The 15,641-nt window shown below is 45.8% G+C and overlaps 1 protein-coding gene across 1 annotated transcript; it reads left to right on the top strand.

Annotated features, from left to right (window-relative positions):
• Window positions 1-288: 288 nt before the first annotated feature.
• LOC100667350 (cytochrome P450 2B11-like) lies at window positions 289-14,378 on the top strand. Its single transcript, XM_003420790.3, has 9 exons — window positions 289-668; window positions 2,494-2,656; window positions 2,801-2,950; window positions 5,826-5,986; window positions 8,227-8,403; window positions 8,854-8,995; window positions 10,131-10,318; window positions 10,490-10,631; window positions 14,197-14,378. Exons 1-9 carry the CDS (start codon window positions 498-500, stop codon window positions 14,376-14,378), a joined length of 1,476 nt encoding a protein of 491 aa, XP_003420838.2. The 5' UTR covers window positions 289-497.
• Window positions 14,379-15,641: the final 1,263 nt, after the last annotated feature.

Here is a 15,641-nt window from a genome sequence, read left to right as displayed (position 1 = left end):
TGAATCTTGGAAACTCTACGGGGCAGTTCTACTCTCTTCTATAGGGTCTCTATGAGTAAGAATTGGGTCAACGGCAACAGATATTCACATATAGAAATCATACAAGTGCACACAGAGAGGCAAGTAAGCATGGAAAAGTGCATACCGGCATAAATACACAAACACAAACAAAGCCAAGTTGACTAGTGGATGCTCACCCAACCCCCTCGAAAACAAACACCTGTACACTTCCCTGTGACCTTGGCAGCTCTGCCACAGAGCTCTTGCCATCTGCTGAAGGGGTGGAGGACGAGGGAGTAAGCAGATTACCAGGCTGCCTGAGCAGGAAGTATGGATTCCCTAGCACCTCTTCTAAGTTCACACTATTGGGCAATGATGTGAGGAGAGGCAGGAATGAAAGGAGTTACATAATTGGGAGTGGGGGGAGGCAGGTTCAGATAAAAGCCCCAGCTTCAGAATTGACTCGATGAGGGGTGGAAGACACTCAGACTAAGGCCATGGAGCTCAGCATTCTCCTCCTCCTGGCTCTCTTCACAGGCCTCTTACTTCTCCTGGCCAGGAGCTATCCAAAGGCCGAGGGCCACCTCCCACCAGGCCCAAGTCCTCTGCCTTTCTTGGGGAACCTTCTGCAGATGGACAGAGGAGGCCTACTCAAATCCTTCCTGAAGGTGAGATCCAGATGGACGGGGTCAGATGGTGGGCTGGTCCCTGCCTCAGTGCTTGGAGATCACTCAAGGATTCTTAAGAAAGAGTGGGGTATGCTTTCAGGTTCGGGGTGGAACACGTGAAGATTGGTATGTAAGGTGCTGTAGGGTACATGGAGGTGAAGCTTGGTGGATTATGGCCACTTTGTCAGGTCTTCCTGCTCAATTGAAAGTGTGTAGGCATTGTCCGTGGAGTGGGCAAATGGTTATGAAAGTGTCTAGGTGCAAGCCACGGGCATAGTATTTCACTCTTCTCCCCGTCCGTCTGTAGAGTCCCAGGGTGGCTTCCTGACACTTGCAGAGAGAAAAAAAGAGGAAGAGTTGCCAAAGACTGGCTCCTGTCAGTGCTAGGGAAATGGGGAAGAAGGAGGGAGAGCAGAAAGGGAAGGGAAGGACTGCTGGGAGGCTTGGTATGGGGTGATTATCAACAAGGAACATAATTCACTATAACAGTAGCTTGCACTTGTGGAGTATTTATTAGGCTCCCAATCACTGCTTTCTACCCATGATTTCATTTTTAATTATTTTTTTCTATTTATTAATAATGTAATTAATATCCATGGGCCCACCACTCCACAGGTTCAACATCTCCTAAAAATTTTACAACTCTTAAGTGCACAGCTCGATGAATAGTCACAAACTGAACACACCCATGTGATCAATGTATATAGCAAGAGAGAACATGTTGGTCCACTCACAACCTTTTCTAGCCACTACCCTGCACGCTATTCCTGACACCATAGATTAATTTTGCCTGTTTCTGAACTTTATATAAATCAAATTAAGAAGTATGGACCCTTCTCTGTCTAGTTGCTTTAATTCAATATTATGGCTATGTGAGTCATCCATGTTGTTGTGTATAGCAGTAGTTTGTTATTTTTCTTTGCTGTATGGTATTGCGAGTACATCACTATTTATCCATTGATTCCATTTCTATACTGATGAGCATTTTAATAGTAAGGCTTCTATGACTGTCCTTGTTGCTTTTTTTGCGACCACATGTACACCTTTCCATTGGGCATGCATCTAGGAGTGAAATTATTGGATTCTTGAGTATGCATATGTCTGTTCGGCCTCAGTAAATGCAGTCAAGCAGTTCCCCAGTCAGTTGTACTGACAGAATTTTTCATATTTCATGATCACCATCAGAGGGCTGTACTCTGCCTTCTTGTCTACAAAGTGGGTTGTTCTCTGCAGGAATTATCAGCAGGCAGATAGCAGGTTGGGTCACAAGAAAGATGGTTTTTTAGTTGTGATGCCATGGAGATATGGTCAGCCTCCAGGATACGGGCAGGAGTGATATTAGAAATACTTAACCATCTGTATTGCTTTGGGCGTCAACCGATCACAGCAGACCTTGGCTGCACCAAAAGTTATCCTTTAGTTGCTGGGTCCTGGGGAGGTCTCGTGGGTCCTGAGAAGGGGGGAAGAGGAGCCCAGGGAGGAGATTTGTGGGACAGTGACTCATTACCAACCTATATGTAAGTGCTTTCACGATTTAGGAGTCCCTGGGTGGTGCAAATGGTTCACACTCTTGGCTGCTAACTAACAGGCTGCAGATTCGAGTCCACCCGAAAGTGCCTTGGAAGAAAGTCCCAGTGATCTACTTTTGAAAAATCAGCCATTGAAAACCCCATGGAACACAGTTTTACTCTGACACACATTAGGTCACTGTGAGTTAGAACTTACTCTAAGGGAACTGTTTTTTGTTTGTTTGTTTGCTTGTTTTTATGGCCTTAGAGATGCATACTGACTAATTAGCAATCTTGGGTTTGGGTATGCTTGGCAGCTCCAAGAGAAGTACGGGGATGTGTTCACGGTGTACCTGGGGCCCAGGCCTGTGGTCATGCTGTGTGGAACAGAGGCCATACGGGAGGCCCTAGTGGACCAAGCTGAGGTCTTCTCTGGCCGGGCGCATGTCGCCTATGTGGAGCAAGTCTTCCAGGGATATGGTGAGAGCCTCAAACACACTGAGGGGTGGGGTGGAGGATGGGAATCAGGGAGAATGAGGCTGGGAAGGGAAGACAAGGGGTGAAGAGGGGCTCGGCATCTCCTTCCAAACTCCTCTGCAACCCAAGCCTCTTTCATGCCCCCAGGTGTCATCTTTGCCAACGGGGATCGCTGGAAGGCTCTCCGGCGATTCTCCCTGGCCACCATGAGGGACTTTGGGATGGGAAAGCGGAGCGTGGAGGAGCGGATCCAGGAGGAGGCTCAGTGTCTGATGGAGGAGCTGCGGAAATCCAAGGGTGAGCCCTGGAGAGAGAGATGGGTAGGAAAGAAAGATAGTGAAATACAGAGAGAGGTGGGGTACATAGCAATAGAAAGACAGAGATGTATATGTGGGCAGATAAACAGAGGTACCGATAGGGAAGGATGGAGACCGAGAGACTATCAGATAGAGAGACAGAGAGAGAGGGGAATAGAGATGGGTAGCAGAGAAACACAGAACCAGAGAGAGATTTGGGGGTCTATAGGGTGTCAAAGAATAACTCGAAGGCACAGACTATTTACTTGTATTCAAGGGAGAAACAGTACATGGATTAACACATGTTATTTTCCATAGAGTCAATTTCTACTCATAGCAACCTCACGCGACAGAACAGAACTGCCCCATAAGGTGTTCAGGGCTGTAATCTTTACAGAAGTGGATGGCCAGGTTTTTTTTGCATAGAAATGCTGGGTGGGTCGAACAGCCAACCTTTGGGTTAGCGGTGGCGCAGTGGGGAAGTGCTATTGCTGCTAACCAAAAGGTCGGCAGTTCAAATTCACCAGGCACTCTTGGAAACTCTTTGGGGCAGTTCTACTCCGTCCTATAGGGTCACTATGAGTTGGAATCGACTCTATGGCAACTGGGTTTAATGGTATGGTATGGTGTAGTACAATATAATATTTATATAAAAGAAAACAAAAAGAAAAGGGAAAACTACAGATATATTAGAAATAACCAATCATGTTTTCCTTTCCTTGATTGAACTGCTCATGAGCTAGCAGTGAGCATAGGCCAGCTGAAGTATCCTGGCCTTGAGTAGTGGATGGGTCATCAAAGAAACATTCAGTTGTTTCTGGATTCTCCACAGGAGCTCAGGTATTTAGCTGGAACATATAGGTGATAGTCCTTTGTGTGAAGCCCTGGCGGAGTAATTGTTAAGAGCTTGGCTTCTAACCAAAAGCAGTTCAAATCCACCAGCCACTCCTTGGAAACCTTACAGGGCAGTTCTACTCTGTCCTATAGAGTAACTATGAGTTAAAACTGACTCAATGGCACCTAACAGCAACTAACAGTCCTTTGTGTACACCTCCATCTCATTTATTTCAGGTCTTTGCCATTTTCCTTATTAAAAATCTCTCCAGAGATTGTGAAGCATAAATGTAGAGACCAGACAGGAGGGGCAGAGTCAAAGGGAGCAATCACGAAATAGAAGCAGCGAGATTGAGGTGGAAAGGCAGAGGGATACAGAGTGACAAAGACAGAGAGACTGGGAAGGAGAAAGAGTCAGAGATGGAGGGAGCAAGAAAAAGAGAGATACAAGTAAGGACCAAAACAGATGGTGGAAGAGACTCAGAGGCAGAGAGAATTTGAGACAGAGAAAATTAGAGAGACATGGTAGTTCTATGTTTAAATTTTTGAAGAAGATAATATAACATTAAAAAAAATGTTTTATTCCTGAAGCCAACTCTTCAGACATGGATTGGACTGGACAATGGGTTGGAGAGGGATGCTGGTGAGGAGTGAGCTTCTTGGATCAGGTGGACACTTGGGACTATGTTGGCATCTCCTGCCTGGAGGGGAGATGAGAGGGTGGAGGGGGTTAGAAGCTGGCGAAATGGACACGAAAAGAGAGAGTGGAGGGAGAGAGGGGGCTGTCTCATTAGGGGGAGAGTAATTGGGAGTGTGTAGCAAGGTGTATATGGGTTTTTGTGTGAGAGACGGACTTGATTTGTAAACTTTTACTTAAAGCACAATACATATTATTTAAAAAAATGGTTTTGAGGAATTTCCAAACTGTTTTCCACAGCAGCTATACAATTTTACAATCCCACCAGCAATGTGTGAGGTCTCCATTTTCTCCACATCCTCACTAACATCTGTTGTTTTGTTTTTAATCGTAGACATCCTAGTGGGCATAAAGTGATAGGACAACTATTGTATGATCCCACTTATATGAAATATCTAGAATAGACAAGAGTATATGAACAAAGTTTATTAGTGGTCACCAGGGGTGGGCAGAGGGAGGGGAAAGGAGAACTCAATGCTTAGAGGACACCGAGGTTCTGTTAAGGGCAGTGGAAATATTTGGGAACAGATATGGGTGATGGTCGAACAACATGATGAACGTAAGGTAATGCCACTCAGCTGTACATGTAAACAATGCTGAAATGGCATTTGTTTTGCTACATATAGCAAAATAGACAGACAGACAAGGCTCAGGAAAAGTTCTACAGAGAGACACTAGGGAAGACAGACAAGGCGAGACCCAGAGAGGGAGAGTCTGCAGCAACTGGATATTCTTGGTCTCCCAACACACCACCACGTCCTTCAAACAGGGACGGGGCAGAACCTGGCCAATCGAGGCATCAACGGGCAAGTGAAGACCAGAGTGCCCTGGAGGTGGGGAGAGGAGTTGAAGGTGGAGCCATAGATAGGGGTAGAGAGATCAGGTCTTTTTAATCTACACAATCAATCAATTGAACATCCTCTGCCCCTGGGACTTCGCTTGTTCACAGAACTGTATAGAGATACACAGAGCTGAGGCCTCCGAGGAGATGGAGGGTAACAACCAACAGCAAGGATTCTGTCACTAGGTTGTCTAGGTCTGAACGCTGGCACCAGCAATTAGTAGCTGAGCAACCTTAGTCAAATAACTTAACCTCTCAGTCTGCCCATTTATAAAATGGAGAAATTAAAAGAACTGAGTCTGTGTCACAGGGTTGTGGTGAGAATTAAATGATATAATGGGTGAAGCGCTTAGAATGGGTCAGGGTGCATGAGAAGACCTAGTAAGTATTAGATGCTATCACTCCTCAGCAGTGGAGGACAGTTACACAGAGACAGGCAACAGGTAAATGCCCACCCCTCGGCCCTGAATTCCTGTTGCCTGATCTGCCCTCTTCTCCTCCTAGGAGCTCTCCTGGACCCCACCTTCTTCTTCCATGCCATCACCGCCAACATCATCTGTTCCATTGTCTTTGGAGAACGCTTTGCCTACAAAGATCCCCAGTTCCTTCGGTTGCTGGATACATTCTACCAGACCTTTGCACTTGTCAGCTCCTTCTCCAGCCAGGTCAGGAAGTGAGGGAGGGAGGGTGGGGACAGGGTGAGCATCCAGGGCAGGGAGAGGACTGATCTTCTTTTAGGGCACAGGAATGCAGTGTAAGACTGGGAGATGGGATGAGACAACACAGAGAGAGACATGGGAGCCTAGAGAGAGGGAGAGACTGTGAGGAGGGAATGAGAGAGTAAGAGAAAGAAGGGAGAGCGATGGGGGAGGTAGAAATAGAGAGAAGTAGAGTCAGAGAGAAAAAACCAATTGCCCTGGAGTCAACACTAACTTGTGGTGGCCCGTGTGTGCCAGAGTGGAACTGTGCTCCACAGGGTTTTCAGTGTATGACTTTTCAGAAGTGGATCACCAGAACTGTTTTTTGAGGCACCTCTGGGTGTGGACTTCCAACTTTTTGGCTAGCAGCCATACTCATTAACTATTTGCACCACCCAGGGACTCCCCAAACTGTTGCAGTTGAGTCAGTTCCAACTCATGCTGACCCCATGTGTGTCAGAGCATAACTGTGCTCCGTGGAGTTTTCGGTGGCTGATTTGTCAGAAGTAGATCACCAGGATTTTCTTCTGAGGCACCTCTGGGTGAACATGAACTACCATTGTTCCTGTTAGTAGCAGAGCATTCTAAGTATTTGCACCACCAAGGGGTCATCAGAGTCGGAGAGAGAGAGACCAAACAACTAGGAGGTCTTGGAAGAGAGGGAAGAGAATAGGAAATGAGAGAGGACAGAGAGAAAGCAAGACAAAGAAGGGCAAAGATAAAGAGATCCTGAGAGGCAGAGGTGAAAAGAATGAGAGAAAGAATCAGGCTTTCAAAGTCTCTACTCGTCTGATGTGCTCTGACTTTGAATCTTTGCCTTTGGCAAAACCCTTCCTTCACCTGAAGAAATTTAATGATACATGAAAATAAGAAACCCCATTTCTTCCTTTGTTTCCCACTTCTCCTTCTCCCTCTTTCTGTTATTGTTTTTTTAAACTCTCTCCCCCCCACAACCCCCAGATTATAAAGTAATATGTTCCTCTTCTAGAACAATATAATGAAACTTCTCTTTATTGACTAACCTGGAAATACATCCATGGCATATTTAAAAAAATTAAATTGTGTTTAGCTAAGGTTGCATTTAGTTTACAGGGATGTAAAATATGGCAAGTGATATTGGTGATGGTTGCACAATGTGATTAGTGCCATTGGTTTCACTGAGCTGTATAAGTGACAAATGCTGAATTAGCAATGTGTTGTGTTATCTCTATTTTTTACGACACTAAAAAAAAAAAATTATACTGCATAGCACACACAGCAGTAGTTCTTAACCAGGGGTGTATATCAGATTGGTGTATGGGATTGTCACAAAATCAGGTTCCCAGGACCTCCTGCCGGGGTCTCTGATCTAGCAAGTCTGGGAAGGGGTCCAGATTGAGTACCTGAGACAAGCACCATAGGTGATTCCAGTGTGCTTCTCCCACTGAGACTATAAAGAGAGAGACAGAGAGGTCTGGAAGGAGACCCACCGAATAGTTAACAATGACTGTCTCTAAAAGGAGAGATTAAGGATGAATCTTACATCTTATCCTATACAGTTCTGCATTTCAGGGCAATTGTTAGCTACATTTATCATCAGGTAAAGCAGGAGAAATATGCTCCAAAATAAATAAGTGGTTCCAAGTAGTCAGCAGGCTCATCTTGTGCAAGCACCAATTCATCAATGCAGGACCCAGCAAGAGAGACGCAGAGAGGTGGAAAGAGGCAGGGAGAAGTCTGAGAAAAGCAGTTAAACAGGCTGAGGTACACAATGAGATGCACGGAGAGCTGGAAACAAGACACTCAGGGAGAAAGAGCGGGGGGAAGGAGAGAGTCAGGGAGGTGAGGCAAACAAAAAGAAATGTGGATGAGGTAGGAAGATGCAGAAAGAGACAAATATGAGGAAAATAGCTCAATGGAGACATAGAATCAAAGTGAGGGGCTCAGATCAATGGACCGATAAAATGATCAATAATAGGTTAAAAGATACAGGAGGGCATAAAGAGACAGAGACAGACTACAAATGCAAAGAACTGGAGTCAAAACATAGATATTAGATGACAAAGAGTCAGATCTATCTCTATATCTCTGAATCATCGCTCTTTTAGAGAGAGAGAGAAAGAGATTCCTTGGGGAGGTATTACGACTCAGGAGGGCTGCCTTCTCCCTGTGACCCCACTAGCTCAGCCCCAGGTGGACCTCACATCACAGCCACTCCTTTCTCTCAGGTGTTTGAGCTCTTCCAGGACTTCCTGAGGCACTTTCCAGGCCCACACCGGCAAGTCTACAAAAACCTGCAGGAAGTCAACGCCTTCATCAGCTGCAGTGTGGCAAAGCACCGGGAAACCCTGGACCCCAGCGCCCCTCGGGACTTCATTGATACTTACCTGCTCCGCATGGACAAAGTGGGGTCGGGGAGAGGGGAGGGAGGGAAGGGAAGGAAGAGAAGGTGTAGGAGAGAAGGGAAAGGAAAGGAAAAGAGCAGGAGAGTGGGGAGGGGGCATCAAGAACAGAGATTGTGGAGAGGGGAACAGCAAAGGGGAGAAAAGAAGATGAGGAAGGGAAAGAGGATGGAGGTGAATGGAAGAAGGTAAGGAGGAGAAACTGAGATGGAAATGGAGGAGAGAGAGGGAGACAGGTTGGGAGACAAAGACCAGCTCGCTAAAAGGCTGGAAAGATAGAAACAGAGCAAGACAGAGAGAAAATAGACTGAGAGAGTCAGGAACAGAGACTGCTGGACACACTGCACAAAGCCAGATAGTGGGAGAGGCCCAGAAACAGGAGAAGGGAGCCAAGAGATGTGCGTGCTACAAGGCACAAGCCTCCCCTGACCTAAGCCCTGCTTTCCTACCCAGGAGAAGTCCAACCCGGACACCGAGTTCCACCAGAGGAACCTCATTCTCACCACACTGTCTCTCTTCTTCGCTGGCACTGAGACCACCAGCACCACTCTCCGCTACGGATTCCTGCTCATGCTCAAATACCCCCACATCGCAGGTGGGCAGAGCGGGGACAGACAATCCCAGAGGGACCTTCTGACCCCCTTTTGGGCTGCAGAAGTGGAACTAGGGGTCCTGGGTGGATAAGAGAAGTAATGCTGGCTTCTGACCTCAGGGGCACTGCAGGCTTTAGAATAGTTTCCAGCTGAATTGGCCTTGTTAATGGATGGATAATCCACTGATCTGTCCTCTCAATAGTTTCATCCTTGATCACTTATAGATTGACTCATCCGTCTATGAATTATGTTTTATTCTTTAATCTTTCCATCAATTGTTCTTTAAATTCATCCTCCATCCACCCATTGTTTCATTTATCTACTTAATAAGTCATTTATTTATTTATGCAATTATAGATTTATTAATCATTCAATCCACCCATCCATTTATTTCTTTATACACTCGTTCATTCATTAATTGATCTGTTCATTTATTCCTCTATCAATCAAGCCATTCATCCATTTGTCTGAATTATTCATTCATTGGTTTCATTCATTTGTCTATGGATCATTTCTTAATCCATGATTCATTAATTGATCTATTGACTGACACATGAATACATAATCCATTCATTGATTTGTTCACTAATCAACCTTTCCAGTTGTGAATAAATCTGCCTATTGATTGATTGATTGGTGTATTTATTCACTTATTTATTTAGCTATTCAAGAATTAATCTATTCATCTGTTCCACTGTTATATTCCTAAGGGCCTAGCACAGTACCTCACATATAACACAAACAATAAATATTAGTCTGTTTTCTACTAATCTTAGAGGGAGAAATTCCACAAAAAACTCTTTTAGAGATAACCTGAATCTGCAAGAATATTTACCCACAAGGGAAAGTCAAAAGTGATTTCCCTTTAGATTGAAGACATGTATATGTGTGTGTGTGTGTATACTTGCACATGTGAAAAGGGAATCCATAACGTTTCAAAGGGTATGCATCTTTGTTGCTTCCCTCTCCACCTTCTCTCAACTGGTTGTTCTGAGGGGTGTCCATGGTCTTACCCTTTACTGTAGATTTTCCCTGGCTTATTGACCCATAGAAAGCAGTGTCCCCACTGAATGCCTCTTTGAAATGCCTGCTCCAGTGAAGTGAGTAAGGGATTCATGGGTCCCTTCTTCTGTGCAGAAAAAGTCCGAAAGGAGATTGAACAGGTGATTGGCTTACATCGCCCTCCAGCTCTCGATGATCGAGCCAAAATGCCGTACACCGACGCAGTCATTCATGAGATGCAGAGATTTGGGGACCTCCTCCCCATTGGCGTGCCCCACATGGTCACCAAAGACACTTACTTCCGAGGGTACATCATCCCCAAGGTGAGGTCCGCTGGGCTCCTGCATCTCTCCTGTGTGGGCATCCTGGGTTCTCTTAATCCCAATACTTGACTGCTTCTATAACTAGAGTTCCCTTGTTGTTGTTTTTCTTGAGTGGGGGTGGGCAGAGAGACAGTGAAATCTTTTGATTGGTTTCTTCTACCCCTCCCTCAGGGCACTAAAGTATTCCCCATCCTAAGCTCTGCCCTTCATGACCCACGTTACTTTGAAAAACCAGATGAATTCAACCCTGATCACTTTCTGGATGACAAGGGGGCACTGAAGAAGAATGACGCTTTTATGCCCTTCTCCGTAGGTAAGCTGGACCCATTCTCCTTTCCCCAGACACCAGAGTGCAGGTTCCATCCCCTCTTCTAGACAAACAATGATAGGCCGTTTATTGAACACTTACTAGATGCCAGTTACCTGTGTTATCCCATTCCATTTCACTACAACCTTAGAGGGGGATGAGACATGAGATTGTGTCCCGAAGACACACCTTGGTAAGCAGGACTCTGGGCAATGATTTTAACCTCTTCCTGGGTGGTGAAAATGGTTAGCAGCCAAGGCTGGAGAATCGAGTCCACGCAAAGGCAACTAAGAAGAAAGGCCTGGAGATCTACTTACCAAAAATGCTCCATTGAAAACCCTATGGAGCACAGTTTTGCTCTGACAGACATAAGGTCACCATGAATTAGAATTGATTTGATGGCAACTGTTTTTTTTTCTTTAAACCCTCAATGTATACTTTAAAAAATATCTGTTTGTCACAATTCTGAACCCAATGCTCTATTAAACAAAAATCAAACCCATTGCCATCAAGTTGATTTCAACTCATAGTGATCCTATAGGACAGAGTAGAACCATCCCATAGGGTTTCCAAGGAGTGGCTGGTGAATTTGAAAAGTGACCTTTTGGTTAGCAACCTGAGTTCTTAACCACTGCTCCACCAGGGCACTAATGCTTTATTAAAAAAATAAATGCTTTATTAGGGACTAAATATAACACAAAAGACAAGTCACACAGACAGACACAGTCCTCATCGCAGGAAATTCACAGTCCAGTTGGGGGCTTTGGTAGCATAAAGCAGGAAGTACTGACTAATCTTGGGGGACCATAAGGAAAAGCTTATCTAAGGAATTGGCATCTAAACTAAGACATCATAGGTGAATCTTAGTCAACCACTGAAAGAATGTTCCAGGAAGAGAGAACAGCAAGGACCTGAAGGTGGAGATGGTATGGTATGTTTGAGAAACTATAAGAAATCCAGTGAGCCTAGTATATAGTTTATGGGATGGGATAAGGGTGAAGAGCTCAGCTGGGCATCTTGAAGCCTGGGGGAAGAATAAGGATTTATTCTTCGGGCACTGGGGAGCCTGGGGAGGAGATTGACATGCTCTGACTTGTCTCTGACCCCATCCTCCACTCTTTGCCTCCATCCAGAGAAAATCCCAACACCCAGGGTTCTCATCCTTTGGGAAAAAGGAAGAGCCCAGATTCCAGTCTTGAGTTTCATCAGAGACTTCAGTGACCCAGACCCTGGCCCTGCTTAGTGTCAATGGCCTCCCTTCATTTCATCTTTAATGAGAGTCAGGGAACACATGGGGAGGTGGGATGGGGATCAATCTCTGCATCTGAGCGTCCTATCCTGAGTTTAGAGAAAGGCAGTTGTTGTTATTGTTAGGTGCAGTCAAGTTGGTTCCGACTCCTAGAGACCCTTTGTGCAACAGAACAAAACACTGTCCAGTCCTGCACCATCGTTATGCTCGAGACCATTGTTGCAGTCACTGTGTTAATCCATCTCATTGAGGGTCTTCCTCTTTTTGGCTGAGAGGCAGAGATGCAGAGAAATAAAAACAAAGACAGGTTGAGAACAGAGCAATAAGGACAGTGAGGGACAAAGAGAGACACACTGAGAGAGAGACCGACAGAGATAAGGCGAGGGAATGGCAGAAAGATACAGAGACGAAAACATACAAAGAATGAATGTGAGAAAATAGACTTCGAGGGCAATGAATAAGAGAGAGAGAGGGAGGAGGAAGAGGAGAAAAAGGTAGAAGAAGAGTAAGAAAAACAGAATAAGAGATACAGAGAAAGAGAATGGCATAGTAGAGACCGAAACAGTGAGAGAACAAAAGACGAGAGACCTTTAGAGGGAGATGAAAAGAGGGAGACAGAATGAATGAGAGAGAAGCAGGGAGCTCAGCAAGATGTGACAAGAAAGCAGAAAGAGAGAAAAGAAAGAGTTAAACAGTCCTAAAAGTATATATAAAAAGAAAAATAGACGGAGAAAAAGACAGACAGTCAGACTGCCACGGGCAGAAAGAAAACAACTGGAGCCACAGGGTGTTAAGATGGAGCCAGTAGGACAGCCCCAGGGATGAGAAGGGCACACTGGGATGGAGGCAGAAGGCATTAATTAGCCTGTCAGCTTGTCCTGGGAAGAGGTGGGTCACAGAACCAGTTACAGGAGAAGAACCAGCCTGAGACTTGCCCTGAGCACGTCTAGGCTCCCACCTCCTCTAAGGATCTGCCAAAAAGATGTGTGGATCCTTCCTTAGATACCAGGCAGGAATAATCTTCCAACAATTTGGAAGGCCTTGGGAATTACTGGAAATCTATTCTTTTTTTATTTTTTATTGTGCTTTAGGTGACAGGTTACAGCTCAAGTTAATTTCTCATTCAAAAATTTACACACGTATTGTTTTGTGACAGTGGTTGCAATGCCCACAATGTGACAGCAGGCTCTCCTTTTCCACCCCGGGTTCCCTATGTCTGTTCATCCAGTTTCTGTCCCTTCTTGCCTTCTCATCCTGCTTTTGGACAGGAGTTGCCCACTTGGTCTCGTATATTTGACTGAACTAAGAAGTACGTTTCTCACGTGTGTTATAGGCCTGTCTTATCTTTGTCTGAAATGTAGGCTTTGGGAATGGTTCCAGCTCTGGGTTAGCAGAGTGTCCAGGGGTGGAGACCCATTCTTGATATGACCTTTCAAAGGTGGTCAGTTTGCAAATTAAGAATCCCTGAAGTAAAGGGAGAGAGCTGCTCCGTGTCTCTGCTTCTGTTTTCTGGATCCCTTTGTTCTCATTTCTCTCTGAGCCCATGGCTTATAACCTAATGGAGGTTTCTTATCCCCTTGAGAGTCCAAGGGAAGCCATGAATCTCTTCTTCATGTGCGTCACCCTCATTCACCCTGAAATTTTATATACAATTCAGGATTTTTCAGAATTCTTGAAGTCCAGGAGCTTCAGGCTGAGAATGACAAATACACGGGTATACACAGAATGCCAGAGATACCCACAACACAACATACACTCTGCCCCCACACACCCAGAGGCACACACAAAGCGATAGCTACACTGGATATGGGCCAGATGCTATTCTAAGTCACTTACCAAACATTAATTTCTTCCTTTAACCTCTCAACAGCCCTATGAGGTAGGTAACATTATCCCCATATTAGAAAAGAAAAATATTAAAGATGTTAAGTCGGAAGTATACACACATCTACATATGTGGAGTCACCACACACACAGACACAGACACAGACACAGACACACACACACACACACAGAGCCAGAACTGGGTCCTTGCCCTCTCTGGGACCACTGACCTCTTTGGGAATCTAATAGAAGCTACAAATTCTCTCCTGGAAAGATGCACATGTCATACCCACTCAAAGATTTGCCCCCTGTTTCAAAGGGCTCAGGAACTCTCAAAAGTCCACCCTGAACCGCAGATGACAGGCCAACTCCATGCAAATTTCTGGCAATGGATACAGGTGTCTGGGCTTTGGGATGTGACAGGACAAAGGATTCCCCACGGAATGTGCACCTGCCGCATGCCCACATTGGTAATCTCTCCCTCCTCTGTACCCACAGGGAAGCGCATTTGTCTTGGTGAAGGCATTGCCAAGGCCGAATTGTTCCTCTTCTTCACCACTATCCTCCAGAACTTCTCTGTGGCCAGCCCTGTGGCCCCCAAGGACGTCAGCCTCATGCCGCTGGAGAGTGGTTTCGGCAAAATGCCCCCCGTGTACCAGATCCGCTTCCTGGCCCGCTGAGGGGGCAAGGGCAGAGATCAGAAGATTTCAGGGTCATCCAGTGTCCCCACCTCTAGAGAATAGCCCCTGACTTCCTCCAAGTCTTCCTGCCTCTGAGAGACCTGGTACAAGCCAGTACCCTTCCTTGGTGGCCACTTCCATGGGAAAGTTCTTTCTGCAGTCTCACTTCCATCATACTTCAGTCTTTCTAAAGAGTCCTGAAGGTCTTTTCCTTTCCCTAGAAATAGAATTTCAGGGGTTGGAAGCAGCCTCGAAGGCAGCCCAACCCCTTCCTTGGTGTGGCTAAGGAGACCAGGGCTCAAGGGGGAAACTTGGTTCAGGATTTCTGTGTAGTTGTGCCTCCCGGGCCACCACTCATGCTGAATGATTTCTCCCTTTGCACAGGACAGCCACAGCCTCCATTTGTTAACTCCTGTGCTCCATAAGCTGTGCTAAAAGGCTCTGCATACATGAGCTCACTCTAATCCTCCTCTCATTCGCCCTGTGTGGTGGGTGCAATGAACATGCCCATTTTACAGATGAGTAAACAGAGGCCAGGAGATGGCGTCAGTTGTCCAAGGGCACATCACTAGTGATCAGAGGAGTAAGATTCACAGGCTGCCTGTCTGGCTCTAGAACCCACTCTTCCTTGCAACGTCTTGACCTGGGAATCTTCCTCCCCTACCCTCATTCTTAGCTGTCTACTTCTTCCCTCCATGAAAGGCCCTCCTCAACCCATACCCTCTCCTTTGTGGGATTTGGGTGCCCTGTCCTCTCTGATGATCCCTTCAAATCCCCTGAGATTCAAATAAACATCCAAAGCCTGACATACCGGAGCCAGGTGGCAATCTGTTCGCATTTTGCATGGGACTCATTTATTGTCAGGTCCACAGGGACCTGAAAAAACCTCTTTCTCACCTCAGTGCTATTGTTTCATTCGTCCCTGTACGCTCAACACGTGGAGCAACGCATGACATAAAACAGGTGTTCAAAATATTTGCTGAGGAATGAATGAATCAATGAACAATTGGCTAAATCAGTCCCCCACAAGGCCAAGGTCCCATTAGACCTTGCCTCCTTCTCCATGTCTCACTCTCTTCGGATGCCCGAAATAAACCCTTGTTTCCCAATGGGCACAGGATGCCCCCAATTCTGCCTGCCAGTTAGGATCTCATACCACCATGCCACCCTTTGACAAAACTGCCTGAGAGCCAGCCACCTGTACAGGGAAATCACCTTAAGCCCAACCTCCACACATTCCACCAGCTTGCATCCACTCTTTCC

The sequence above is a fragment of the Loxodonta africana genome, chromosome 11, assembly GCF_030014295.1.
Source record: "Loxodonta africana isolate mLoxAfr1 chromosome 11, mLoxAfr1.hap2, whole genome shotgun sequence".
Taxonomy (NCBI): Eukaryota; Metazoa; Chordata; class Mammalia; order Proboscidea; family Elephantidae; genus Loxodonta; species Loxodonta africana.
The sequence above is the reverse complement of the archived record's forward strand: the minus strand, read 5'-3'. Positions and strand labels throughout refer to the sequence as shown.

Excerpts from the sequence above, each read along its gene's own strand:
- LOC100667350 (XM_003420790.3), top strand. The coding sequence starts at position 498 with ATGGAGCTCAGCATTCTCCTCCTCCTGGCTCTCTTCACAGGCCTCTTA. Across the intron at positions 8,996-10,130 it reads CAAATACCCCCACATCGCAG|AAAAAGTCCGAAAGGAGATT; the intron begins GTGGGCAGAGCG and ends TCTTCTGTGCAG. Across the intron at positions 10,319-10,489 it reads GAGGGTACATCATCCCCAAG|GGCACTAAAGTATTCCCCAT; the intron begins GTGAGGTCCGCT and ends CCCCTCCCTCAG.